Raw genomic sequence first — 27,246 nt, forward strand, 5'->3', positions numbered from 1 at the left:
TGAATTAATCATTCCAACCTTCACATTTTAGTTATTGATTCTTTACCTTGCCAGCATAGTGTATGATACAGAAGTCAGCTTTGTCTTTCAGCTGTTTTGGCTTCTGAAATTTGGGGTGGGTGCCTTGTTCTTGAACAACTTTTTCCACAAAGCTTTTGTCTGTTGCTTTTGGGAACCAGCACTCTTCATCCAGCAGAGCCAGTATACCAGGAGGCCCAGCCTTAAGGAAGGGAAACATCAAAACATCATTAACTACATGACTACAACGATAATTAACACCTTTAGACAGCTAGAGGAGGGGAAAAAAGAACTCAGCCTGATCCACATCACATTCACCTCTTGTGTGATATCAGTTAAACTACTTCCATTGTAATATAAATTGTTAATAGTTCTTCAACATCCTCATCTGAATTCTGACCATTTTTATGAGAAAGTCTCTTCTGTGACATTTGTCTAGGTTGTTTTTTTTTGGGAAAAGATATTTTTATTAGAAGAAATATTATTATACAGTTCTCTAAATATATTCAGGTGTCTAAATGCAAAAGGCCATAGCAGAAAGTTTCACAAACTAGTCCTTACTATTGGAACATCTACTGTGAAATTTGTAAATTCTTAAGTATCATTAGAGCAAAATGAAAGCAACAGAGTTCACAGCTTCTCATCACACCTGTAGTTAAGTAAGGAGGTTCACACTACTTATGGCAAGCTGGACATACATCTAGCATCATGCAGACCTAACAAGTGAGGACAATACAGTGAGAGGGAAAAGTGACCAATTAGATCCATTTTCATGCAGTGTTTCCTACAGAACTGACACTAACAGCTTATTGGTGACACACTTTCATACAAAGAAGAAACTGTTCACTCCTGCTTCTAATTATATTACAGTGCCAGTAGAGGATAACAAAAGCTAGAGGGGCAGAGATGATGTCCTCAAATGACAAAATCAGTGCAGCCATTTCCTGCTTGACAGTAAAACAAACTTACCGGCTTCTCTATGAGGTCAATGCAGGGCTGCAGGTCCAGGCCAAAGTCAATGAAATTCCACTCTATGCCCTCCCTCTGGTACTCCTCTTGCTCAAGAATGAACATGGTGTGGTTAAAGAGCTGCTGCAACTTTTCATTCGTGTAGTTAATACACAGCTGCTCAAAGGAGTTCAGCTAATTAAGAAAAAAGCAGAAAGATGTTTGAGCAATTGCTTGTGAAGACACACCTAGCATCCTATTAGCACAAAAGATCATATCTGTGGTTCAGGAATCTAAGCTAAAGTGGGGCAGACAGTCCACTGTCAATAACCCCTTTGGATATGAACTGCCTGTTCTGTCACGTGCCACTGCACACTGCTGCAATCCCTAGGGAAGTTCATACACACTGGTTCTCAGACTTTGCAAAAGAATGTTTAGCTGTAAACAGCAGAAGAGTTACTGCAACTACTTAACCCGGGACAAGAAAGGACTCCGGTTTTCTCACAAATGCAGAGCCAGCAAGTCCTCTCCATAGGAAGAAGCAGCAACAGAAGCCTGAAGACAAATTCCTAAAAGTGTGTGGACTGGAAAGTCCCTTTTTAATTCTCATATAAAATCAGAGCAAGGAAAGTGAGAGAAATTTCTATAAAATTTCCAGATTTCTTTTGGAATGGTAAGGACAAGGTTAATAATCCACAGTGTATTTTTACGTTTGACCACACAAATGCGGCTTCTAAAGAAAGTGGTCCTGTTTTAATTCCTCCCTGTTTAATAATTCCTAACTATGGTTATTTCTTCTCCTCTTCTTTTCATGAGATCCAGCAACTGTGAAGCCAAAGATATACCAATAAGAGGGAGAAGGAAAAAAAATACCCCCCAAAACCCAGCCAACAAACAAACAAAAAAAAAACCAAAGCCAACTTTTCTGTGTCTTAGTTTTCTATTTCATTAATAAATGGTCCAATTCATTTTGCAGTTGTTCATGAGTTAGACCCAGTGTAACATAACACAGGTTGACAGAGGCTGCCTTGCTGGGATAATGGTAGGATACTTCTTTTTTGATGGCAGTCTGTGGCTGCTTCAGATTATAATGCAAACCACATCCTAAAATTATTTAATAGAATCCCATAACAGCTTGGCCTAACAGTTCACCGTCATCTAGAGAAAGAGCTCACATTTTCCCTCTCTCCCATCTCTCCCTCAGCTTTCCTTCAGCTCCTCCTCTCCTACACTTATCCTGAATGAGACTTGATATTGATTCCCCCTTTTGTGGGCTTCACATCCTTATCAAGACTGCATTATTTTCCAGTTGTAAAGCTATTTCCTTCTGCGGTCTTTGCTCCATATTAAACTGTACTGAGTGCAAGGACCTGACATCTCCTTACCTCAAAAATCTCAAAGCCAGCAATGTCAAGGATTCCAATGAAGGAAGCACCCTGTCTCTTGGTCTTGTCCAAAGCCTTGTTGATGCGCATAACCAGCCACCGGAACATCCGCTCGTAAGTGGCTTTGGCCAGTGCTTCAATGGCAAAATCAGCCTAAACAGCAAACACATCAACATCAAAAGCTGCATTATAAACCAAAGAAAGGCACAGATTACACTGCTTCAGCATCTAGCAGCACAACTGTAGTCTGACATTTTCTCTCCACCAGGAAATCCACTGAACAAGGCTTATTTCAGCTTATTCCAAATGAAAAGTAGATGGCATAGTGATATTCAATATATAAGAGCAAAAAATTTGTCTCTAAATTAGTGTGTCAAAACCAAATTTCAGGATCCTACCTGCTGGAGGAAACAAAACCTCATATTAAAGAAAGAAAAACTATGCCCAGTCACTCCCAAAGACTGTAGTAACCTGGAGTATTTCATAGCCCCAAGGAAACAAACTTCAATTCTTTTCTAACTTTGGATTTATGAAGCCCAATCCCTCCCTGCCACTACCCCACCTTTGCTTGACACAAATACTACATGTAGTAAGAAATTGCACATCAAAAGGGACAAGCAGCATGGAAAGGCAACCTCTGACTTTTTCCAGACTTCAATCTCTTACCAATCCTTTCCATGTTACAGGGCCATGTTTCTTTATTTAGAGTATAATGCTGTGTTCATAAAGAAGCCAGGCAATAAGTAAGCACAGGTGTTTGCTCCATTCAAGCAGGCCACAAGCTCCTAGGTCAGGTTTCATTTACAGCACAACCAGTCAAGAGTGTTACCAAATTTCGAGTAAATTTCAAGGGTGAGCAGCAAATTCTTCTATCTTAGTAGCTGACCCACTCAAAAATAGTGCTTTCTGAATTGCACCAACTTGCAAATGTCACCCTTGCATACCGCATTGAAAATAACTCCCCAGGGACAGCCGGTTACCAAATTTAGGGGATTTGTGTTCTCTTTTTTTTTTTTTTTTTTTAAGAGAAAAAGTGCTAAGGAACAGGGTGAATTCCATCTTTACACAGATTATATGAACAAAAAATATATTATGTTAGAAGCAATATATTAAGGTACATCATTCAAGTGTGCTTTCCATGTACTGCCACCATAAAGATGGTTAGTAAACACTACAGAAACCTTTGAAACATTCATTAGCAGTGCAGCAGTAAGATTAGAGACCAAAGTGGTCTCATTCACATTTTGAGAATTTGAGAATGCCTACCTGCTCTTTGGTCTGAGCTTTCTGGACATAATCTCGTCCAACTTTGATGCGAGGAGTCAGGATACCTCTAGTGAAATCTGTCACGTTGATACCCAAAAGGTGAGACACCTTCTGAGCAGCTAAAGATGGTAAGAGGAGACAAAAAAGATTCATATTATTCTGTTTTTCCTCACAGAAAGAAAGAGAAAAAGAAAAACATTCTGACAACTGTCTTTAGAAAAGTCAGGAAACAGCTTACAAAAAACATTAAATGAAGAACAGGTTACTAAGACAAAATACCTTCGTAACCAAAAAATCACTCTAAAAAAACTCTCTTGCAACCCATACAACAGTTTACTGAGTTTCTCCAGAAGCCACTAGAATATATTTGAAGTAACAGCCTCATTCAACTAAATTGTTACACAGAAGCTTTAGAAGGTCATTGTCTGTAATCAATCTAAAAATACATCAGATAATGGATTCTTAATCAAGCTAATTGTTCTGTCTTCATCTACTGATTAGGCTTTGAGACAGCTCTGTATTTCAGATTCAAGATCCCAAACCCAAACAGTTTATTCTCCTCCTTAAAATGGCATTTAGAGCATATTTTAAATAGTAACAGCCAAAAAAAAAAAAAACCCTTAGTGATAAAATTAGCAACATTTGCACTTTTGCAGTACATCTACAATGAAGGTCTAAGAGTTAAGTCTTCCAACAAATAGTCTTCTATCACGTGAAGCATGGCACTATTTACACATTCAACAATGGGCAGAGCAATTAAAATACGCACACATGCTTCTGTACCCACCATAAAACTACCCACCACCTTACTCTTACAGTTACCAGACTACCTACAAAGGCAGCACAGAACGTTCCTTAAAATCTGATAATATAAGTTTGAAGGAGCAATTACTGTAGCTCGTTTAAAGCACACACTCCACATATTCAGCAGAGTAATCCTTTTCATCTGTTCATGGTGTGCACTTCCTGCCTAGCCCTGCCACAGGAACACTGTCACATTCCTGCCCGTGGGTGGCTGCAAACACACGCCTGGCAGAACACTGAGTATTTGTATGGGGCACGCCAGCTCCTCTGACAAATAATTCACCCTGTAAAAACAGGGCTCCAGCATTCCATACATACTGCAAGACATTCTCCCCCTTGCAAGAACTTCCTGGAGGCCTTTTTGCTGCACTTTTCTTTGGTGTGGGGCAGGGGATTGGTTACCTGTATTGTCTGGCATAGAGGCTTGGTCTGTGTTACGCTCCTTCTTGAAGACTATGTTGCCAAGTTGAAGAACACCTGAGATAACCTTCAGCAGACCTTTTAAAATAGTAATAATAACAACAGCTTAGTGTCAGACATCAACAAACTGTGACACAGTTATCTTTCTTAATGTGGTAAAGAGGCCCATCTCAGCACCCCAAAAATTGTTCTGAAATTTAGGAAAACACACCAAAGGTTACTCCTCTAAACTACTCTCATTCAGGACAAAGGACTTGCCTTGTCATTCCTATGCAAGACTACACAGCCTAGCAATTTACATATTCTCAACATCTCTATAAAATAGCAAGAGACAGGACTGAGGGTTAAGTGCCACCTACAACAACTGTATTTTTTAATAAAACACTTTCTTCTCTGCTTGAAGATAAAAACTCATGCAGTGAATTCATACTCAATTTTCCTCAACGGTTACTGATGAACAAAGGAAAGAGACAGTTAAGAGTGCACCTCAATTAAAGATTTTGTTTCTTTAACCCTGTAACACTTTCAGTTCCCTGACCAAGATCTGCAGTCCTTACAGACACACATTGTAAAGTACAGAAGGCAGCAGGATGTGGGCGAAAGTGTCTGTACCGTAACTATTATTAATTATATGCTGAAGCACCCCACCCCATTGCTAATGACACATTCATACTCTTCAAATGATGCACGTCACAAAAGCCAAACTATCAGATGCCAAGACAGGGAAGATGGTGTCAATTCAATTTTCACCACATATCAAAGCTCATTGCACAATAGCTTCCAGTTGCCTCGAGCAAACTGCCAGTCACTTGAAGGCAATCTTCTAATAAAGGTATTTTTTGTCCCCCCAATTTCTACTTGTTTAGGCTGATTTTGGCTGGGGTAGAACTAATTTTCTTCACAGTAGCTGTTATGGGGCTGTGTTCTGGATTTGTGCTGGAAACAAGTGTTCATAACACCGGAGGAGGCTGGGGGTGCACAAGAAGATGGGGAAGGACACAGCTAGGACAGCTGACCCCAACCTACTCAAGGGATATTCCATACCACATGGCATCATGCTCAGCACATAAAGCTCAGAAAAGAAGGAAGGGGAGGACGTTAGCAGTGATAATGTTTGTCTTCCCAAGTCACTGTGTGATGGAGCCCTGCCTTCCTGGGTGTGGCTGAACACCTGCCTGCCTTTGGGAAGTGGTGAATGAATTCCTCATCTTGCTTTGCTTCACTTGCATGTGCAGCTTTTGCTATATCTGTTAAACTGTCTTTATCTTGATCCATGAGTTTACTCACTTTTACTATCTCAATTATCTCTTCCATACTATTGGGCAGGAGTGAGTGAGCAGCCATGTAGGGCTTAGTTGCCAACTGCAGTTAAACCACAACACTCACAAAAAGATTTGTTTTAAGAAAACATCCTTTTGAGGATGAGAGTGAACAAAGGCTCCATTATATGCTACATTAGGAGCAACAGAAAAGAAATATATGTTTGTGATTGTCCCACTCTGCTCTGCACTGGTGTAGCCTGCCCTCAGGTCCTGGGTGCACTTTTGGGTACCACAATATCAGAAAGACAAAGCTGTTAGGGACTGCCCTAATGATAGCTATGAAGATGGCAATGAGCCAAGAGAAAGCCACAGGAGGAGTGACTGAGGTCACTTGGTTGTTCAGCCTGGAGGAGACTGAGGAGGGGACTTCACAGCATCCTACAGCTTCCTCAGAAGGGGAAGCAGAGGGCAAGGCACCCGTCTATCTGGTGACCAATGACAGGATCCAAGGGAATGGCATGAAGCTTTGTCAGGGGAGGGTTAGGCTGGATCTTGGCAAAAGGGCACTGGCTCCTCAGCAAGTGTAAAACATTAAAGCTATTTTTTCTGTAGTGCCTGGAACAAATAACTCATCGACATGACAGCAAAGACATACCCTAGAGCATACATTAAAAACAACTCAAAACACTGAGCATAGCAGGACACCCTGACAATGAATTAGGCTACCATTTCTTTTTTTTTGGTTTTGACAAATTTCTCTTCACCTCCATACAGAAGTTTCAGTCTCAGATGATTCAGGATATCAAGAAATGTATTAAACTGTCAATAACAACAGCACAGATTTTAACAGCTGGACTGTAAACAGCAGAAGGCACAGGTAAATAAATGTTCCCTACAGCCACAAGAGCTGCAGCCTCTAGCAGAGGAGATGATGTCAAACCACAACAGATGCCTGCTTGCTTCAGGGTAGAGAGTAACAGTCCTAGCTTTAGAAGACTACACACATTTCGAAGGTGAGACTTTGCAGAACACTGATTTCCCACCAGCGGGGCAGATAATGAATGAGCGAGCACGGAGCTCTGGTGAATGTGTATCACTGTGCTTTGTGCTGGCTGTGTGCATTTCTGTTTTCACTGTCATGCTACTGTGCTCCCAGAATCAGACAATATTAATTTCTGATCAGCAGTTCAGTGTTAAGCTGGAAAGAAAGGAACTATGACCAGCCCATTCTCAAAGGACTAATCCAGCAGTGGTTGGATCAGATGCTTTAGAGCCACTGCTAAGGGGTAGGGGGAGCACACAAGCCATGCATTGCATAAGAGAATAAGGGCATTCTTGTATCTTCAATGTGTTTTTCATAAACTGGGTATACAAGCCTCAGATTGGGAACAAAAACAGCAAGCAGAAGCATGTTTTTATTAGCTGCTTGTTCTAGAGTTAACTGTATAACGTGAAACTGTGCTGGTAGATCCTGAGGTGGGTGACTCCAAAGGCATTGAATTTTGTTACTTGCACACTGTTCACTCAGGGCAGGGGGAGCAGGAATGGACACAAGCAAAACAAAACCAACAAAATCCCTACACAAAAAGCTAACAAAGCAAACCAAAACAAAAAAAAAGAACACCAGAACAAAAAAATCTCGAGACACAGCCTGTTCCCTTTTTCATTCCTTGCATATTCATACCTATCTGCTCTTCATCTGGGATTCCCATGATCTTCATTGCCTCCATGGTCTCCTGAAACATGTCCTTGTCCTGCTGGCCTGGGATGGTAACATGCCCATTGGAAAGGAAGCGGTATTTGTTGTAAGGCTCCAGCAGCAGGTCATCTTAGGAAAGAATTGAGAAAGAAGTTGCTATGCATTTTTTTTTTTAAACAGACAACAAGCTACCACCAATATCAAATTTCTGACTTGCATATGCTACCAGCTGCTGGATGAATCTAGGATTAAGCTCAGTTTTACTTCGGGCTGAACATTTAATATATTTTAGTAAACACAGAAATTTTCTGTGTTATTTCTTGCTATTCCTTCCTCTGGCCTACTCCACCAAAGCAGTGCCACTCATCATTAGGTCCTCAATCTGTCAATAGTAGGGATTAACTTGAAAGTAAATCTGTCTTTAATTTCAATACCTCATTTGTTTCAAGTCAGATAAAAGTTCATATATTAATTCTTGAAACAGTAGCAGCTATGAGAAAGTCCTCTCCTTGTGTCATTCCTGCAGATCCATTTGCAGCTCTTGCACAACACAGACCCACATTACCATGCTGAGGTATTAAAACAAGGTGTGCTGGGATCCCAGACTGCTAGAGGTGCTCAGAGGCTTGCAGATTTGCTCCACTCAGTTACACACCAAGTGCATCACAGCAGGACCATTCCTGCACCAGAATGGTTTACATCATGCAAGACTAGACTAAACATGGGACAGCGATTTAGATAAGGAAGGGCGTAGAGTCATTGCTGGCAGGGAGACAAGTGCAGGAAGGAACCAGAGCAGCAAGTTTTCAGGAACTGAGAAGGGCAGGAGGAGGACACATGGATGTATGAGTGTATGAAAGAGGTGGAGGAGAGCTGACCATATCCAAAAGGCAGAGAAGGAGGAACTGTGAAGGAACAGGTCTTTCTCTACAAGTGTTCTGAACCCTCTGTTTTTGTAGCTATGGCATTCCCTCACCACAACACAATCATACTTACTCTTCAAATGCTCCCCTGCCCCAGAGAGCAGGTAGTAAAAGATGTGGAAGGTTCTCTCCTCTTTGGCCTGGCGAATTGCACGTGACTTCTCCAGCAGATCTTCAGAGAGTCAAGGCCCATGACAGGACATACAAATCCCTTCCTACTCTATGGTAGGAGAAAAAACTACCTGATGTTTTCTTCATACCAATTGACAGGGGTATCGACTTAGCAATTGCTATCAGTCAATAACCCATTGAGCTTCTGGTCTCAGTTCTGCCAGCCTCTGAATGATGACTATGGTAAGAGAGACTTAATTGGTAAGAAACATAAAAACCGATGCCATCAATCCCCACTTGCCTTGGAAAGAAGCAAGAATGACTTATGAAATTCCATACCTATTCATATTGCTGCAGTTTATGCTTGCATTTCACCTCTTAAGATTCAAATTCATTCATTAACTCAGAAAAGGTCTGCATCATGATCACAAAGATCACAAAATACTACTGAGGAAAGAGGAGACTACAACAGTGAGCTTGATAGCAGAAATTTATAGTGCTTCCAACTGCTTTCTCAACCTAAGTCAGTGGTGATGAGACTGCTAGGTACCATTCCTGACACCTCTAGAGCCTTGAAACTTTCAAGGGGTTACAGAAAGGATACAGGTTTCAATGTTGGCTCCAACAATGTAGCCGTTGACATCAAAGTTGATTCTGATAAATTTGCCCTAAGAGGAAGACAATAGCATTAAAATTAGTATTCTTTGTGTTTGTAACAACAGTAAACAACAGAGGTAAACCTTCTCTTTTTAATCCAGGAAAGGAAACTCCAAACAGGTCAGGCAAGTTTTAGGCAAAGCATAAGGTCAGCCAACAGGCAATGTCTACTGATCACAAGAGCAATTGAACAAAAAAAGACACCAAGCACTTCCAGACACTTCTGTCATTGTGACAGCCTACAACTCACACTCACTTATGTTTCAACCTAGAGTTCCCACAACCAGGGTCCCTTGAATTTCATGTTACACTACCCTGACAGTTCCATCCCTTTCAGTGTTAGCTTCAACCATTTTAATTTGGTTTTGCTCCAGCTCTGCCACCTGCCTCTCAGATGTTGTCCACTGTTCTCCAGAACAAGCAAAATAAAGACGAGTATTTGCTCTCTAGGATAAAACCAACTGTAATGATTACAAAAAAAATCAGCACAGGTGATCCTGGCACAGGATCTGGTTTCTTCATTCTAGAGATCTAAAAGATCTATTCTGGATAATTCACCAAATGAAATTAATTTCCCAGATTAATTTTAAAAAAGTCACTCAGTTACTCTGACAGCAATTCACCCAAAAAAAGAACACTGGAAAGTATAAAATACACTTTTGATGCACTTTTTGAATAAACTCATGACATAATAATACTCACAAATCTTGAGGAGTTGTCATTCTTCACTGTCTTGGCATTTCCAAAGGCTTCCAGGATGGGATTAGCCTGGAGCAACTGTCTCTCCAGTTCTCCCTAGAGAGAAATCCAAAATTAATAAAGTAGGTAGTGGTTCACAGCATTAACCTTGGGTCAAACCAGCACTGCGGTTTCAATTCACACTAGTTTGGCATCTGTTGCAGAGAAGCCATATTAAACCTTAGGAGATGATCACTTAAACCTTCAAAGGAGACTCATTAGTTATCTGGGTTAAACAGAAACATTCATAAATAAGCCTCATTCCCTTCCTCCCAGTGTGTCTTCCTGTTAGCAAGAAGCCCTTCAAAGTCACTTGGCTGTAACATCCCGCAGACTTCCCAGGGACAAAGTGAAAACCATACCAGCATCCAAGACCAGGCCCTCATCCCAGAAGTGTTCTGCCACAGAGCCTGCAACAGTGAGGCAAATCCTATCTTGCTACTAAAAGACAGCTCTGAACGCTGCTACTAGTAGGTTAAGAAGTTAGTCTGAAAAAATCTAATGTTTTGTAAAACCGAACACAAAATGCTTGCACTTCTTATAAGTCTACATCTTAAAAAGTACAAACAAGCAAAAATCTCCTTTGTAAGGAGGAACACACAAAAAAGAGAATTAGTGGTATCCCACAAACTGCATGATTGTTTGCAGTCTGCTGCCATATTCACACACTTCTCCCCTCAAGGAATACAAAATGCTAGAATTGTAGAAAAAAGAAATTCAGAAATTTTATCTCTGCCCAGTACTAGGCCACTGCAGCATATACACCTTTCCCTGCAGGCTCTACATGTATCCCTAGCACTTTTGAAAAATTACTTGTCCTCTGTGCAAAAAGCATGGTGTTCTCTATATTTCAAGATCAACTAAAAAGCTTCTGGAGACACAAAATTACAGTTTAGATTAATGTTTCTCTTTTTAGCAGTTATCAGTAAGTACTCAAGACTGCCTGTGCATAACAGATGGAAATGAAGTTTGATTTGTGAGAACTGGAATTTATGGGGAAACTATTTAAGGTTACTTCTAAAGGAAAATTGTTCCCATTTGTCCTCAAAGACAGATTAGTTCTTACACAGTGTCTCTAAAAATACAGGCAATAAAAAAAGGAGGAAGATATATGAGAACCTGTACAATGAACTACAAGTCTTTATTTTTTACTTCCACAATTGCTTCATGCTTGCAAAGTGCAAGGCCAAACAAGACCCCCAGCCCTGGTGGAACTGCACATACACAGAAGGGGCAGCTGCTGCAAACACCTCCATTCACTGTCAAGTATATGTAACAAGGGGCTTAGCCCTGGTAAGAGAACCTGAGCTGGGACATCATCTGTCTCACAACAGAGCCAGCATCTGGCATTGCAAGGAAAAAAACCCTTGAAACTAGGGTTCAGTCCTTGAAACTGTGTGGTGGTCACATTTCCCCTTGTGTTCTGTCACATGTACTTTAGTTGGAATGCTCTTTGCTCACACCATTTCTCTTCCCCATCCTGCAGTGAAGCCCTAGGCCTCTGTTTTTAACTGCAATTTATTCCTATTCAAGTGAGAGGTGACAGCAACACAGCACTTAAACCCAGCTAAATGGAACAAGGAGGGAGAAGAGATCAGGCTTTGACATCAAATCTATTTTAATTATTTGGCTATAAATAAAACTGAGGCCATAGTAGCTACACAAAGATGGGAAGTTAATGCAAATCCACATATAATAGACCCTACTGTTACTTAGTACCTCAGGAAAAAGTGTCATTAGTTTCAAGTAGGTGTTGGTAAATTGCAGTTTAGAGGTGATTAGGCCTCTTGAAACACCAAGGTAGCAATATGCATAGAGAATGACAGCTTGGCCTCACAGCAATATGAAGCATTTTCCTTTCCTGGGGAAAGGAAAATGCTGAAGAGTTGGTCAAATCACTGAGCTCTCCTCATTTGCCTCAGCACCATGACACAGTGGGAAAATCCAAGTTCTCAGCACGCCACAGTAACAGCACATAGGGCTACGTGTCTGCAATTACTGTACCCATTCCTCACTGCATGCTGTCTTTGTTTAAAAGGCAATTCCATTATGTTTTAAAAATTTTAGTAAGTTTTTGGGTGGAGTTTGTTGGAGATTTTTTACTTTAAATTTTGCTTATCACCTTTCACTGATGGAAGATACTTCATTATTTTTATACAATAGGTAATTTTGCAAAGCAAAACCATTACAAGACAGAGCTGTCCAAGCTTTCTAAAAATCCTAGGGTACCTATCATTAAGATGCTGCCAATTTCCTGGCACTTGTAATTGCCATTCCTTGACCTGAAACAAATTTGTTTAACACTTGGCATTCATTTGAAGTATGTGCAATATTCCTCATGAAAACAGCAGCAGAAAAAGCCACTGGGTCTGTTAGCCTGTGGCTGGCAGTTCCTAACACTTTTCAGTATGCTGTCTTTCTACTGCTCTGAAATTACAAGACAAATTTAAAGCAACTAAAATCCTTAACATCTACCTTGCACTGAATTTTTTTTTATCTCATACACTTTTTGAAATGTTTTTTAAGCAAGATTGAAGTCTTTCCAGCTATTTATTCTTCAGAAAGTATGGAGAAAGGCATCCAGAAATCATATCTACCTTTAACAGCATACAATTAAAAAAAAAATATGGGGGTGGTGTTTGGGCTGTTTGGTTTGTTGGAGTTTGTTGTTTTGTTTTTTACACATTAGGGATTTGTTTTTGTATTCTTCTCTGCAGTCATGTGAGAGATTATCAAATAACTAAATCCCAACACCAGTGGCTGCATGGGGAAAGGAGAAGGATCATCCATAACCAAAGTTTCGTTACAAATATTTAAATATCAGCTACTATTGCCCACGGATTTCTGATTAGCTGCAAACACTCACATCTTGAAAAATTATTACAGATTTAAAAAGGCAGTAAAGAAGCTGAGACTAAACATGGGAAAACACTGACTTCAACTTCCATAAATAGAAGTTTTAATAAATGAAAAAAAAAGTTTCTATCATTAGATTCAGTACACCCCCCCCAAAAGGAGTCTTAGTGTGCATAGCAGTCACACCATGCAGCTAGAAGCTTATTTAGCTGAATATACTAATGTACTGGGAATGGTGGAATGCACCACTACCTCCAAAACAAGTGAGCTAAAAAGTATGTTTTATAAAGCTGATTTTGCTCTGGCATTTGGAAAAACACCAGTTTACATTCAAAAGTTCACAGTAAAGAAAGTACCACTACTTTCTACAATATCCTTTGCTTAGTTCTGTGCCTAAAGACAAAAGTCTTCCATGACCAGTATACCTGAGATCCTCAAAAATTTAAATGTATTCATCTTCATAAGTTCCTATATTCTGAGTCCAAGTTTGCACCATAAGGAAGTGCTGCAGAGCACTCACTGCTGATTAACAAAGGCTTCAGCCTAAATCCCCTCTGGTAACGTCAGTTTAGTAACAAAATATGGGGAGCAGGACTTTTTGAAAAAAAATCAAAACTTGGGGAAAAAAAATTTGATATCAAGCTTCAGCAAATCACCAACCAGTCCAACTTAGGACTGTTTTATTCTCCTGAGCAGATTGTCTGTCCTGCTTCAGCAGTTCAAACTTTACTCATGGACAAGCAGTGGAAGAATACTTAACTCAACCCCATGATTCTATTTTCCACACTTAAAAAAACTAAAAAGAAGAATGTTTCTAAATACAGCTACTGACAGACCATGGAAAAAGCCTTCATATGTCTGAAATTTTGGCACATAGAACGTTGGGGTTTTTTGGTAGAATTCCAGAAGTTAGTTACTACTATGCGCATGCACACACACAGTGTGCCTGCATGCAGAAATGCCTTCTTATTTATATACTCTACATGCATTAGACATGCCTACACATTAAGCTGCTACAGGAAAACTCTTATGTAGAGATGCAGTGGACACACCTAGCACTTGGCTTTCATTAATAAACATTTCCAACGTGTTCAGATCTGGCTAACAAGTTCTAAAACTCCCTGGCTAAATACTTAAAGACATCAATATTACTAGGAACATCACACACACTATATGCTTAAGAGCCTAGGAAAGCCTTGTCCAGTCCTATCGTCCTGATGGAATACTTCTAAGATGGTATGTGTCTGGGAAAATCCTGCAAAAAAACTTTAAAGGCAAACTAGTATTGAGCACAGAACACAAGTATTCTTGATATCACTACAGTCTCCAACTGAACATCCTTACAAAAAGATTACTGTGCACCACACAAAAAAAAATAAAAATTGTGAATTGTCTATGGATTTGTTTTAGCTGCAGAAAGTGATATTGGTGTGGAGTGAAAAGCCGCTCAAAAAAATCACACAATGGGACAGAAAATGCATTCCTGGTGCAGAACGTGCAGTAAACGTGCAGCTCACCTACGAGGATACAACTGAAGAATTCGGCAATAGTTCATCGGGGGAGAGGGAGGGGAAAAAAATATAAGTGAGACATCTTTAAAGTCCTCCCACCTCATCACCACCCTCCTCTCATATGCTGCTAACACTTGGTTTCCCCCATTTTAATGTTTTCCTACAATTTTTAAGTTTTCAGCTGATGTCCACTAGCCTATCATTGTATTCTCCAGTTCTGAGACAGTACATGTAATGGCCAGACCTAATCTATAATGGCACAGAAGAAAGGAGACAACTCCCCCACAGAAGGATCAGTTTTAAACCACCTACACTGGTTATAAGCAATACAACCATGTGAAAAGATCAGTACAGATGATGCATTTACAGCAGCTCTTACCCATGCATTTGCCCATGAATCCAAGGGGTTGTGGATGAGTTTATGCCCACTGTAGATCCATCGAATTCAAAGGAGTTATGGCTTTGAACAGTGTTCCCTGACTTGCAATTTTTGACAGACTTGTTGTTTCATAGTTCACTGACCTCCTCAATCCCCTGACAGATGTTACCATCTAAGCTTCTACTGAGCAATATGTCTTTTACCAACATCAGCCAATACATATTTAATGTCCAAAGTCTGCAGAGCAATAAAACACCATTAAACCTAGGTCTTACCTGGTCTTTTTTGGACTTGTGTGAGGAAGCAACATGAGCCAGATACTGAATAACCTTCTTGGTGTTCTCTGTTTTACCAGCTCCTGATTCACCTCTGTAAAGAAAATCTACAAGTTATCAACAAACAAGATGTAAGGGGACGTTATCATATTTCTAATCCCAAAAGGGCTACTGACATCCTTAACTGCATTCTGGCCATTACAGCACCCTTAAAACCAAGGGAAAATAAGCTGGGCTGCAGCTGGACTGCAACATGGAAGGCAATAAAGAACAGTGCTTTCTAGTCACTTGGATACAGAGACTGTCAAAGTGGCTGAGGAATAGCTTGGAGGCTGATGTAGAGGTTGGGGTGAAAGGTAATGAAGTAAATCTTTCAAACAGAAGCCTCCTGACTGCAAGAAGAAACATACCAATTCCTTAAGCATGGCTGAGGGCCAATCAATTTTACTGTGTCTAGAAGACAAACTGCTGCATCAAGAGTATCTGTTACTCTATCAGCCTCATCAGTATGCATGCACTTAAACATAACAGCTGCATCAAGTCTGAAGGATCACTCCAAGCCTTTTCCATTGACAAAGCTGTATTTCTTCAGTAGTTTGAGCACAAAGGGCTGTTTCAAAGCCACCCTTCCTCCATTTATTACAAAAATTATTTTGCAGAAGGAATTATATATTGGAGGAACTGTAGTTGGACTTTCCTTGACTCTCCTAATTCTGTAATTCCACTTCCAGTACTTAAAATTAAGGGAGTCCTTCCTTTTTACAAAAATGTAAAAACACAAACTTTGACATGCAGATAAACTGACAACTGGAATTACTCACGTGCAAAGGATGGACTGATCCTCTCGATCTAGAAGAAATTTTAAAAGAGTAGTCAGAATAGAACTCTAAAAGAAAATTTCTCTGACAGAATGAAATCAACACCAAAGACACCAGGAAATAGTAAACACTGAACAAATATCCTCAGAATCACAGCCAAGTAACCCCCTCTCTGGCAAGACACCCACCTCCTACCATATGCCAAAGTATAATGGCATCACAGCAATTTAGTTTTCTTCATCCAGGAAGAATATTATTTGCATTACAATTTTTCTACAAACACTAAAGAAGTCTCCTACTGAATGTTTCTTTACCACACAGCTACAGTGTGATGTGCATCTACTTGTTCTTCAGCCCCTATTGCAGTGGGCCCATACTGACTTACTAAAGTTATCAGCAGAGCAGTGAAAATGGAAGAGGTACGGGGAAAGTGGGACAGCAACTGTTACAAATCCCAAAGTGCCAAAGATTCACATCAAACAGATGCTTTCAGACCAAAACAAACACTGGAGACTCAGTGACAAAATATTTGTTACTTATTTTGTACAGACTGGACCCAAAAACTGGAAGACTGAGCAGCAGCCTACATCCTATACAGCTGATTGTTTGTGGCATCATCCCCTATTGTATTAACACAGCAGTTGGTAACAACAGAAACCTTTTCTTTTCCATGCTGACATCCCAGCAGAGTTACTAATGCCTGTGTTCAATTTCCAGCTGTGGATATCTTTCCAGTTACAGAACTTAATTCACCCAGCCCATTCACCAGTATCTTCTCCCACATCTTTAACCTCCTGCCAGCATTCACTTCGTTATGCACAGTCCTGACCAGACCTTCCACCATGCCTTCATCCCGCAGCTCCTGCACACACTCCACCTATTCTGCCCTGTTTCACTTCCTACCCCTGCCCTCCACCCTGTGCCCACCTACCTCCACCCAGATTCCATCCCATTGCTTCACACCACCAGGAATGAGCTGGGAGCACTAGGAAGACTGGAGAGTGCCTGTGCCTACACCAGAACAGCCTCAAGTAGCTTGCAGTCATCACAAGGACAGTGAAACACAGAACAGGTGGGCACAGCAAGTCATTGACTGACAGCCCACAAGAGCCACTGGGGCACTCAGAACACACTGTGCCACCAAACTCAAAATCCCCATTAGGCTGGGAGGCTTTTTGGTTTGATATTAGGTGTTTGTTTATTTTTAAATCAAGACCAGAGGACTCACAGATTATTTAGTCTGAGAAGCTCAGTAACACTGCAGCAGTTAGGTGTAATTCAGGCATTCCCACTTCCTTTTTCCACTCATTGACTGGACTAACATCTACTCTCTAAAGAGAGAGAAAGCAAGCCTCAAACATCCATGAGAGTATGCAATTCACTGGATCTCTCTAATAATGTTTTTCATTATTAGTGACATCCATTATGTTTGTGTGACTGTCTCCACATTTTAGCTACTGGTTCTTTTAATTCTTTTTCCCCGTAGCTTAGAGAAACCAAGAACGCTCAGTATTCTTCCCACCAGACAGTGCTTAGATGATATAATTAAGTCTGCGTTCAAGTTGTTTTGTGCAAGATAAAGAGATTGAGCTGTAATTAGAGAAGGCTTTCTAGTCTGATAGATCTCAAGTACCTGAAACCTTTTCTATACCCTTAAATATTGCTGCTGCAAGCACATTTAGCCTTCCAGTACTAGCATCCTGAATGCCACATTAATCAAGAAAAATCTCCCATACACACAGTTTAAAAAGAGAGGAGTATATCTAGCCTTTGCACATATTTTTGTGGAATAATGAAAGCTGACAAACCTAACAGGTTTGAGATTCCATCTTAAAATATTCTGAAGCCGATAATGGAAGCATTAAGCTCACATGCTAAGTATATGCAGCTCCTGCTCTTAAGCATCTTTACTGGAAACTGACTGTATGTAGATGAGCACAAAAAATGAGAGGAAAATAATCTGCTTTTTTTCCTGTTAAAACTTAGATTACCTGCCATTACCCTGCTAATACTGTTCTCAGAAAGAGCTGATCAGCCCCAAGCCTGGAAGAAAGCAAGTAGAAGAAAATCACCACTCAAACAATTTTGGCCTGGCAAATTCTTAAGCCTTCAAAACTAGATATTGCAGCTTTATTTAAATTGCATATTCATTTTTTCAAGTGCTGAATTTATTCACTGCCTTTGAGATATACACCCCTTTTGCTGAAGGCCAGGCCAATAATAGATGTTAGCCAGCTCCAAAGGCCTCACACATTTAAGGTTCCCAGTGGGTCAAGGGCTCAGCAGGCACATGCCAGCCCTCTGCATGACTGGGCACTTTGAGGGTGGATCAGGGGAATAACTAATGACTCATTTATGGATTGCCTAAGGAAATGTATTCTTCAGTAGTACAGCACCTGAGTACAATTCTGCACCACAAAGCAGCTATGTGAAAGGACAAGACTGTACCTCTGAATAACACCTGACTTTCAAAAGCTTGAATAAAAACAAGCAGTTCACTTGTCCAGAAAAGGTTATGCTCACATTCAGGTACTACAGAGGCTCTTCTAAGAAGCAGATTTGAGAGAAAGAAAAAAAAAATTTAAAAAGGCAATTCTAAATAAGGTGGTCCTTATTGCTGGTAACCAGCTCTGACCTTGGAATTATGAGTTGGGGCTTCTCAAACAGGCTGTGGAGCCCCAGGCACTTGAATAGCACCTGCCTTCCCATTTCCATCCTAGAGATGATCCAGCAAAAGAATACCCATAAGCAGACAGATAAACTGACTGTTCAACAGAAAAAGAGATTATCACCATCAGATAATTACACCAAGCAGTTCTTTGGCACTGAACACTCCTCGATCATGCCAAGTTTTCTCATACTTGATTGAGAAGTTCTTTCCAGCCTTGTTCCAGTAAGGTAAGATAGCCACAGCACCCTGGATTGACCCTAAGGAGTCCCAAAGGCAACTACAGGATTTTTCCCCACCCTAACACAGAGCATGGTGTTGAAAGGTGGTCAGGCAGGAAAAGTCACAGACAGTGTTTGAAATCCTCTTGGCATGAAGCTTTCCTCCCCCAACATACTTTCCTGGTGGCCCACTGCAGCTGCCTTAGTCACCTCTGCTTTAAGTCAGCAGGATCCTACCTGCGAGTGCAGGCAAGTCTCCGGGAGCACGCAGACACTGCCATAAAAGGCAACATTCCTGTTTGCAATCCGGGGGAAATTCTTTCCCAGGACTGCAAAGCAGCAGTCATTGGGATAGCTGGAATTCTTCTAATTGTGTATAGACAGACAACTCAAATAATGTGTTGAGCAACAGGAAACTGGAGACAACCAAAGGGGCAAAGAGCTAATGCATACAAAGCATAACTCTTAGATACTCTTCAAATTAAGAACAGTTTCGAGTGCCAATATTTGTTCTCCATATGACACTGACTTGTGCCATCATGAATCAGAATTCAGTTGTCCAGGCAAGAGGCCACCTCCCCCCTCCTTTTTTTTTTTTTTTCCAAAGGATCATTCAACATGGGCGTACTGCACTACTTCAGTCAGCACTTGCCTTTACTTCATTGTCAGTTGTGCAAGCAACCTACTCAGCAAAAAAGAATGTGCTGGGTACCATAAACTCAGTTGCTTATAATAACACAATCAAGAAACGTCTGATTAAAAGAAATTTGCATCTGCTTTTCAGTTCTAAACAGAGTCACTTATTAAAAACAATCCAGAATAACAACTCATTAGTTAATTATAGCAACAGTTCTGTATTTCAAACCAGCTGACAAGGAAAGTTTTTTATCTAGGCTCTTCTTCAGCTCTCATCACCATAGCATTCAAGTGATCACAAGACACAGCCGCCTCAAACATCCAGAAATTCAGGAAGTAAAATATCCTTCAAATTTAAGCTATACAGCAGTATGTATGGTATAATAAGATCAGCAGATTAATTTTACTATGTAAAAAACCCCATAATACGTAACTTATTCTTGACCAAGAATAAAAGACTGCATTTGAGACTGCTCGCTGGTTTAGCATACTCTAAAAACTTAATTAAACCAAAATTTGTTTTCACAAGAGAGACATCTTTTTACATAGAAAGTGCTCAACCAAATATACTATTGCAAAACACCAATGAATGCTGAACTGCTGTGGTCAAATACATTGGCATAATTAATAATTTAATACAGCTCCAAAGTCTCGAATTTTGTTTTTAAATGTTTTGGGATGAGAGAAGAAAAACGTTAGAAGGCTAGAAGAGAATGTGCAATTTAAGCTCCTCATCTCAGTTACAGAACATCCTACCAGGCATTTATCACCCACTTCCTCTGCATGAGTGACTCTCGTTTCAAGCCTGTTCATCTCCATAAAAGGAGAAGTAATATAGCATTCACACAATGGTGACATCACCTCTGCAGCTAAGAGGAAGTGGAGCTGAAAGGCAAAGGCTTGGCTTGCAGTCCCCTGCCTATAGCTGACTCATTAAGGCTAAAAGCTTAACCATAGCTCATGGTACCACCCACCCCTGAACCACAGCGTCTGGCAGGCCGGGGCAGCCCAGCCCCGCTCCCGTTACTGCTCCCAGCCCAGCGCCCGCAGCCCGGCCCGGCTGGCCAAGCTACACAGCTGGCCTAAAGCACGAACTGCTTCAAACACACAGTGCTTCCAGCTCTTTACTGCCTCCTCAAAATGCTCTACCAACATCAACAGAATTTTACATCCCATGTCCTTTCCTCAGGGCTCTTAAGGCAGGAGGAGCCCCGGGGACCTGACACACTGTGCTCCGCAGTGGGAACAACCCCACTGGCATCAGACCCAATCAAGCAGGTTCACTGTGGTGCCTTAACCTACATGCTGGCTTGAATGGGATCAGAAACACTCCAGGGGACACCAGAACAAAGCCCCAGAATCCGTTTTTGCACTGTCATTTAAAGAACCTATTATAGAGAAGTCTCAAAATGCTAACAGCTATCATCAAGTACAAAAAGAAAGAGAAAAGAGAAATCAAATGGAGAAAAATAGCATATCCAAGACAGCTCTCAACAATACAGCTTCAAAACGTTTGAAAAAAAAAAAAAAAAAGAGAAAAGTAATCACTTGAGTTTGCAGAAATACTGCAGTGCCAAGATTCAGCTCTGCATTAGCTGAAGTTTGAAAACAGTCACAAGGAGAAAAGTAAATTTCATTTTTCAAAATGAAATATATCCTACGGGCTCAAATGGAAATATTTATTCCCCTAAGACATTTTTGGACTAGAGCCCATATCTCCCCTTCTCTAGAGCTCTTGAACTGAACCCGGAGATAGCAGAAAACAAGTTGTAAGCTGTAATTTTAGGTTATGCAAATGTTTATGAAGTTCTGACAGAAAAGAAAAACTAGTGTACAGCCTGCAAAAAGCTCAGGCAGCTCATGGTACTAAAACAGTGAACTGGAGGGAGACTGGCAGCAGGGGCTGAACCATTGCATAAGTGACTGCCAGAGAAATCCTGCTCTGGTCCACAGGAATGAAGCAAAATGGGTGTGGTAACTACTAAAAAACAAGTGGGCAACCGGACTCTTTTTTAGCTCCCTGTTCTCATGAAAACCACATCTCAAGACACAGATTTTTAGAGCTGGATTTAGAAATTTCGAGTAATTCAAAGCATGTAAACATTTCTCAAGGAAATTTAAAACAATGTACATACTTTCTTGCCATTTGCACCAAAACAAGTATCTTCCATAACTAGCATCCAAATTTCATGTTGCCCTTTGCATGAAAAATTTGGACCAATCTGGAAAACACACTTCTGAAACCACAAGTTATATTCTTTTGGGTTTTAGTGGAAATAGAACTTGACCTTTACATGCAACTTGAAAGGGACATGTGTGCCTCTACATAACCTGAGCAGGTCTCAAGTGAGAAGCACTGACAGAATATTATACAGAAAAGAAAAATGCACTTTGGGCTAGGGCATTATATAGTGCAGCATAGCAGCCCAATGCTAAGAAGCAAGCTGAGAAATTACTTGGAAGCAAGAAAGTTAGAGCAGAACTGTTCTGCTAGCTAGGAAACTTAGAGAACTATGCAAACATTTAAGAATTACAAACAAAACACTTGAAGGTCTATATTCTACAGGAGCAGATCTAGAGGACTGTCTTTTGTGAAAATCACATGTGGTCCCAAGGTGAGCGTGAGGATCTACAAAGCAAGTGATTTGTCTTACAATACCTAACACTGCGGTTCCTCGCTTAATGTAACAAGGTATCACTAAAAGATCACCAAGGTACTGTGCTTCAGTTTTTTTTCTTTGAAACACCAAACCCAGAGACTACCTAACTCCCAAGTGAACACCAGCACAGTTCTGGGCGTACAGGTCCCTTTGCAGACTAATCCATCAAGGTCAAGCAGGGTTTAATCATTGCGCAGTAATTTTCAGAGTTTTGTTAGGTGAAACATTAGGAGCTCTCCAATAATGTGGAGAAAATCAGCTAAGAAAAGAGACTGAATATATTCATTAGCTATGTGCTGACTATTCCCTCTCCTACCTATCATCTTAGTTGAACAGGTCTAACCTTTGTAGACCAGAATCACCATACTGACCTAACCTATCACAGAAGCTTCAGATACTTTTCAGGGCATTGAAACAGATACCATGTTCCAGATACCAATGAAATTTACATCTTCTATCACTATCTGACACAGAAAATTCTCTATGTGTGTTCCAAATAGACAAACAGGTGCTGTTTAACAGCTTTAAAATATGTTTTTCTAAATTGAGGCCCTGGAGACTGTGAATTGAGGTAAAGAATGTATCTCTTCAGTATACATCAGCTGCATTAGAATAATGATTTGTTTGCTCAAGACACCACTCCACTTGCGGGCACTGTGCTTCAATCATTAGCACTAGAAGAATAATTCTTCTGAATACAGATCTGTTCACAGGTTACCCAGGGAACAGAAACATTAAGACAAATTGTTGTTTTCTCTAAAAGCAAAAATGTTACACTTTTTTGAGAGTTCTGTTCTTGAAGCATAGGAAGTTTCTCCAGGTAACATGTAGCAAAATAATGTTTTCATGTCATTTCTGAGTCACAGTCTTGGGTCTGAGAAAAAAAAGGAAAAAACCCCAATAACAATAAACAACCCACTCTGAACATGCTCTTCACCATTTTATTTCTTCAAGAAAGTACTTCTGGGGAAAATTAACAAAAAGCAATATAATCTCTTGGAATATCTAAGTGCCCTGACACTTCTGCCAATTAAGTAACCGGAAGATACAAAAAGACCAAGCTCACCCACAGTACATCAGCACAGACGCCTGAAAAGTGTTAAGCAGTTTGTGGATTAGCAGGAACAAAACTCTCATCTTCCTCTCCCTTCCTGATGAACCATCCCTTTGAAAGCCCTGCTTATTTAACTACCATAAATTGACTGAAAATCAACAACAACAACAACAAAAAGTCTGAGTCCAAATCAATTAACAGGCAAAGCTTTTCCATACTGTCAGTTTAAGAGATAACTACACCCTGTACTGACAGAAGTCAGAGTCAAGTCAGCTTGCTATCCTTCTCCAGGCCATGAAGGATTCCCAGTCTTCAGGGCTCTGAAAGTAACCTAGGGAAGGCAGCCTAATCCTGAATGCCTCTGGCTCATGTGAAGCACTCGACCCTTTCATCTTCTATTCTCTGCACAGATTCCTGCCATACCACTGGCGGCAGCACCAAACCTCCCCCACGCTGAGCAAAACCCAGAAAGTGGAATAGGAATGTTGCTTTCCATTCCCCTCGAGGCTAGCCAGGGCCAGAGACACTGCAACAACCTACTACTCACCCTCACTCCCAGTAGCAGACATTGGAATGCTACTGCTACCCTTTGAAACAAGGAAATAAGGCAATAAATAACCCTAAAACAATCTCTACAGGTCTTGTAGCACACACAGGTAATTGTGAAACCACACAAAAAATCTTTCCAAACCTAGTTAAACAGATCAAGGCAGGTAAGTTCAAAAGCTAACTGGGAATGATATTCATATCAACAAGCATTACAAAAAGTCTGCAACAAGGTTTCTAAAACTAGGCAAAGAGCAGGGGTAAGCCTCTAGACTGTCAGTACTGCTGAGAATACAGCAGAGCTAGAATTGTTCTGAGAAAGATAAACACTCCAGCAGACCTCATAGCAACTTTCCCATGCTTGGAAAACTGGCAGGGCTGCCATTCTTCAGCTCTGTACAACAAAGCAAGTCAAGTCTGGGGTTTCCAAGTCTTAGACATCATCCAAGAGGTGGTCTGACAGACACATCACCTCTTTTCAACAGGAAAGAAAACGCCCACATAGATTAATCACTACCTCTGAACCACCATCAGACCAAGGAAGGTCACCTGTCCCCTGATGTAGAATTTCAGCTGTTTGGGTACCTTCTGTCACACTGATATACACCTGGCAGGGACGAAGGACAAGATGCAGGCACATGCACTTTCAAGTTTAACTGTTGTCTGTAAGGGAAAAGGACTTCAGTCTCCTCACAACGCTGCATAAGAAACTGTTTCTGATTCTATGTAGACAAGATTCCTTTCTAGGGAACAGTAACTTTGGTACAGCTAAGTTAATAGCTTGTTTAACAAAAATACCACTAAGTGCTTCAGCTAACAAGGAGCAGGCAAAGGAGGGAAGGAAGCAATAAAAGAAGGTAAAGTGCAATGAGGTTTATGGACAACATTCTGCCATGTAAAATATAGGTGGAGCATCTATTCTTGACCATATCATGGCAGATCCAGTCTTTCTCTGAGGGAAGTGAGATCCTTTAGAGGCGCAGGTTCACAAGTTTTTATCTTCTGGATGCAGCATTCATTTCAGAGTAACACACCAGCAGTATGGCTGCATTTCTCAAGACCTGCCACATCTCCAGCAAACTGCCACCAACACCCTGCCACCAGTCCACTTCAGCAGGTCTGTGTACTCACCCCTCTCCATCCCAGGCTTTTATAAATATAGATCAGCTGATCCATCACATTAGCTCACCCCTGTGCTCTGCCCTGCATGGCACCACACTTAAACAACCTTCATCAGCTTTCCCCACACCAAGTTTGTTGGAAGACACTAACACAGGTTGGTGGGTGGAGATTTTCTCTTTTCCACTCTGGGAACCTGTATCATTATAGTCCTCTTATGCTTGGAGGTCCAAGTGGTAGCAAGGGCAGGTGAAAAGCAGAACTCAAACTGAGACTAATGAGAATCTTAAAGCATGATTTTATTATATCTGGACTTTGCTCAAAAATGTGATGCTAGTGACAAGACCTAGGGGGAACAAACACCTTAGTCATTTCGAGACATCAAAAAATAAAGGAGTACTAACATTCACACAGGCACACCAAATCAAACTGTCCATTACACCCTTTAAACCTTACAAAGTATGCCTCCTCATAAAACCCAGGTAACAAACAGGAAGAAAAGCACAAAATACCTCCACACCTGAACCTCTCCAAGCATCACAGACACCACAACTGACTTTGTGAAAAACCTCCTCTCAGAACCAGGGATCTGCACAAAGCATTCAGAGTTCCATATTTAGAACTCCTCAAGTGATAAACAGGTAGCAGATAATAGCCACAGTTCTCTGATTCTCAGCTGTATAATGTGGAGTGAAATAGGTCTATCCACTTGCTTTCTTTTATTCCATGAAAAGGCAACAGATGTACTTAATATTTCCTGATAGTGAGTTTTATTAACAAAGTAAGAATATAACCAAACAAGTCTCGACAGTAAAGCTACCACTGACCATCATACTTCAAAATATAGGTTATACTAAGCTTGATCCCCCCAGCCAGACTGTGCAATTGGATTTTAAGCTGGCTTTTGTTAAAAGCCTCTATCAAACAGTACACATCCCTGCCCACCTACAGCTATGTCAATTCATAGGCTCATCACTGAGATGCAAAATTTGCTACCTCAGTTCTGCTTGCCTGCTTCTCTGAACCCCATGCATTCACACCAGCCTGTTCTTTATGTCTAATTTAGCTCTCACCAGACTTTTTGTAGAGCTCTTCAATCCACTACAGCAGGAGAGAGCTATTCACCTGAACACAAAAGCTGGTACCAAGTAGTGTCTGTAAGCAAGGACAATAATGCCTTTTGATAGCAGTGAGTTGTTGTTCTCCTACAGTGTTTTGACTGCAACCTTGATTTGTGATTTCAACAAGAGTCATTATCTCAGTCAGCACTCACCTTGCATCATACTCCTGTAGGCTGTGTCTGTGATGGCATAGATATGAGGGGGCATTTCATGTCTCTTTTTGCCTTTGTACATCTCCACTATTTCTTCTGAGTATATGGGCAGGTTCTTGTAAGGATTGATTACCACACAGAACAGGCCTGAGTAGGTCTGGAAAGAAAACACCCCAGCAAACAGAGACAGAAATTAAAAATGTTATATACTTGCATATTTTAACAGTACATGACTTGAAAAAACAAACAAACCAAACAGTGCTTTTTTAATTACTTCTTCCAGTGATGCCATGTGGAATGTTTCCCACTAAACAATATTAGAATCTGAGGAACAGCCCAAGTACTCTCACCTTGACCAGTACTCAACTCTTCCAAGTGTCCACCAAACACCTACTGAGCCATTAGTAATACTGATATCACTGATCTGCTCCCCAGCTAATTAACAGTCCACTAGGACTGGCTTTTCCTCCTTTCAAACTAAGTGCCATTTCATGATAGAATGTAGGTGCTTAGCTTCAAAATGCATACATTTTGTGTTCTGTCTCATGTTTAATATCCATTTATCTAGTAAATGATCACTAAACAAAATAGAACCGCAAGCCAAAATAGTTACTAAAAGAAAAATAAGACCAGCCTACTCCTGAGAGGTTTTCAAGACCACTAGACCATGCCAAAGGCAGTGCCATCCTCTTCTGAAAGGAAAGCTGGATTAGATGGCCTCCTGAAGACCCCCCCAAGCCTGAACACTTTCATGATTTGTAATGTAGCAAGTGGGACTAGAACTAGATTCAAATTGTAAGGTCAGCAATGTATAGTATGTTCAGTATGTATGTTTAGAATGCTCAGTATTGTTCCAAACCAGTCAAAATAGAAAAAAATTCTAAAAGAAGTCAGCGATATATGCCAAAGTTTGCTTCTAATACATATAAAATGGTTAATTCATTATCTATGACAGCAAACTGCCATTTCTCAATTGGTTTCCACTGGCTTAAATTGCAC

At 40.6% G+C, this 27,246-nt stretch overlaps 1 protein-coding gene across 2 annotated transcripts in view; it reads right to left on the minus strand.

Annotated features, from left to right (window-relative positions):
• Positions 1-27,246, minus strand: part of MYH9 (myosin heavy chain 9) — a 70,187-nt gene that overhangs the window by 23,039 nt on the left and 19,902 nt on the right. For both annotated transcript variants that reach the window (XM_005488558.4, XM_026794517.2), the window contains exons 3-14: positions 26,248-26,404; positions 16,074-16,101; positions 15,253-15,346; positions 10,196-10,288; positions 9,441-9,504; positions 8,799-8,897; positions 7,788-7,931; positions 4,824-4,919; positions 3,618-3,736; positions 2,352-2,504; positions 988-1,161; positions 47-220 (exon numbers count right to left, since the gene is read on the minus strand). In XM_005488558.4, coding sequence (XP_005488615.1) covers positions 47-220; positions 988-1,161; positions 2,352-2,504; positions 3,618-3,736; positions 4,824-4,919; positions 7,788-7,931; positions 8,799-8,897; positions 9,441-9,504; positions 10,196-10,288; positions 15,253-15,346; positions 16,074-16,101; positions 26,248-26,404 — 1,395 coding nt within the window. The remainder of the gene's footprint in view (positions 1-46; positions 221-987; positions 1,162-2,351; positions 2,505-3,617; positions 3,737-4,823; positions 4,920-7,787; positions 7,932-8,798; positions 8,898-9,440; positions 9,505-10,195; positions 10,289-15,252; positions 15,347-16,073; positions 16,102-26,247; positions 26,405-27,246) is intronic.

Source organism: Zonotrichia albicollis, chromosome 4 (genome assembly GCF_047830755.1).
Source record: "Zonotrichia albicollis isolate bZonAlb1 chromosome 4, bZonAlb1.hap1, whole genome shotgun sequence".
Lineage (NCBI taxonomy): Eukaryota > Metazoa > Chordata > Aves > Passeriformes > Passerellidae > Zonotrichia > Zonotrichia albicollis.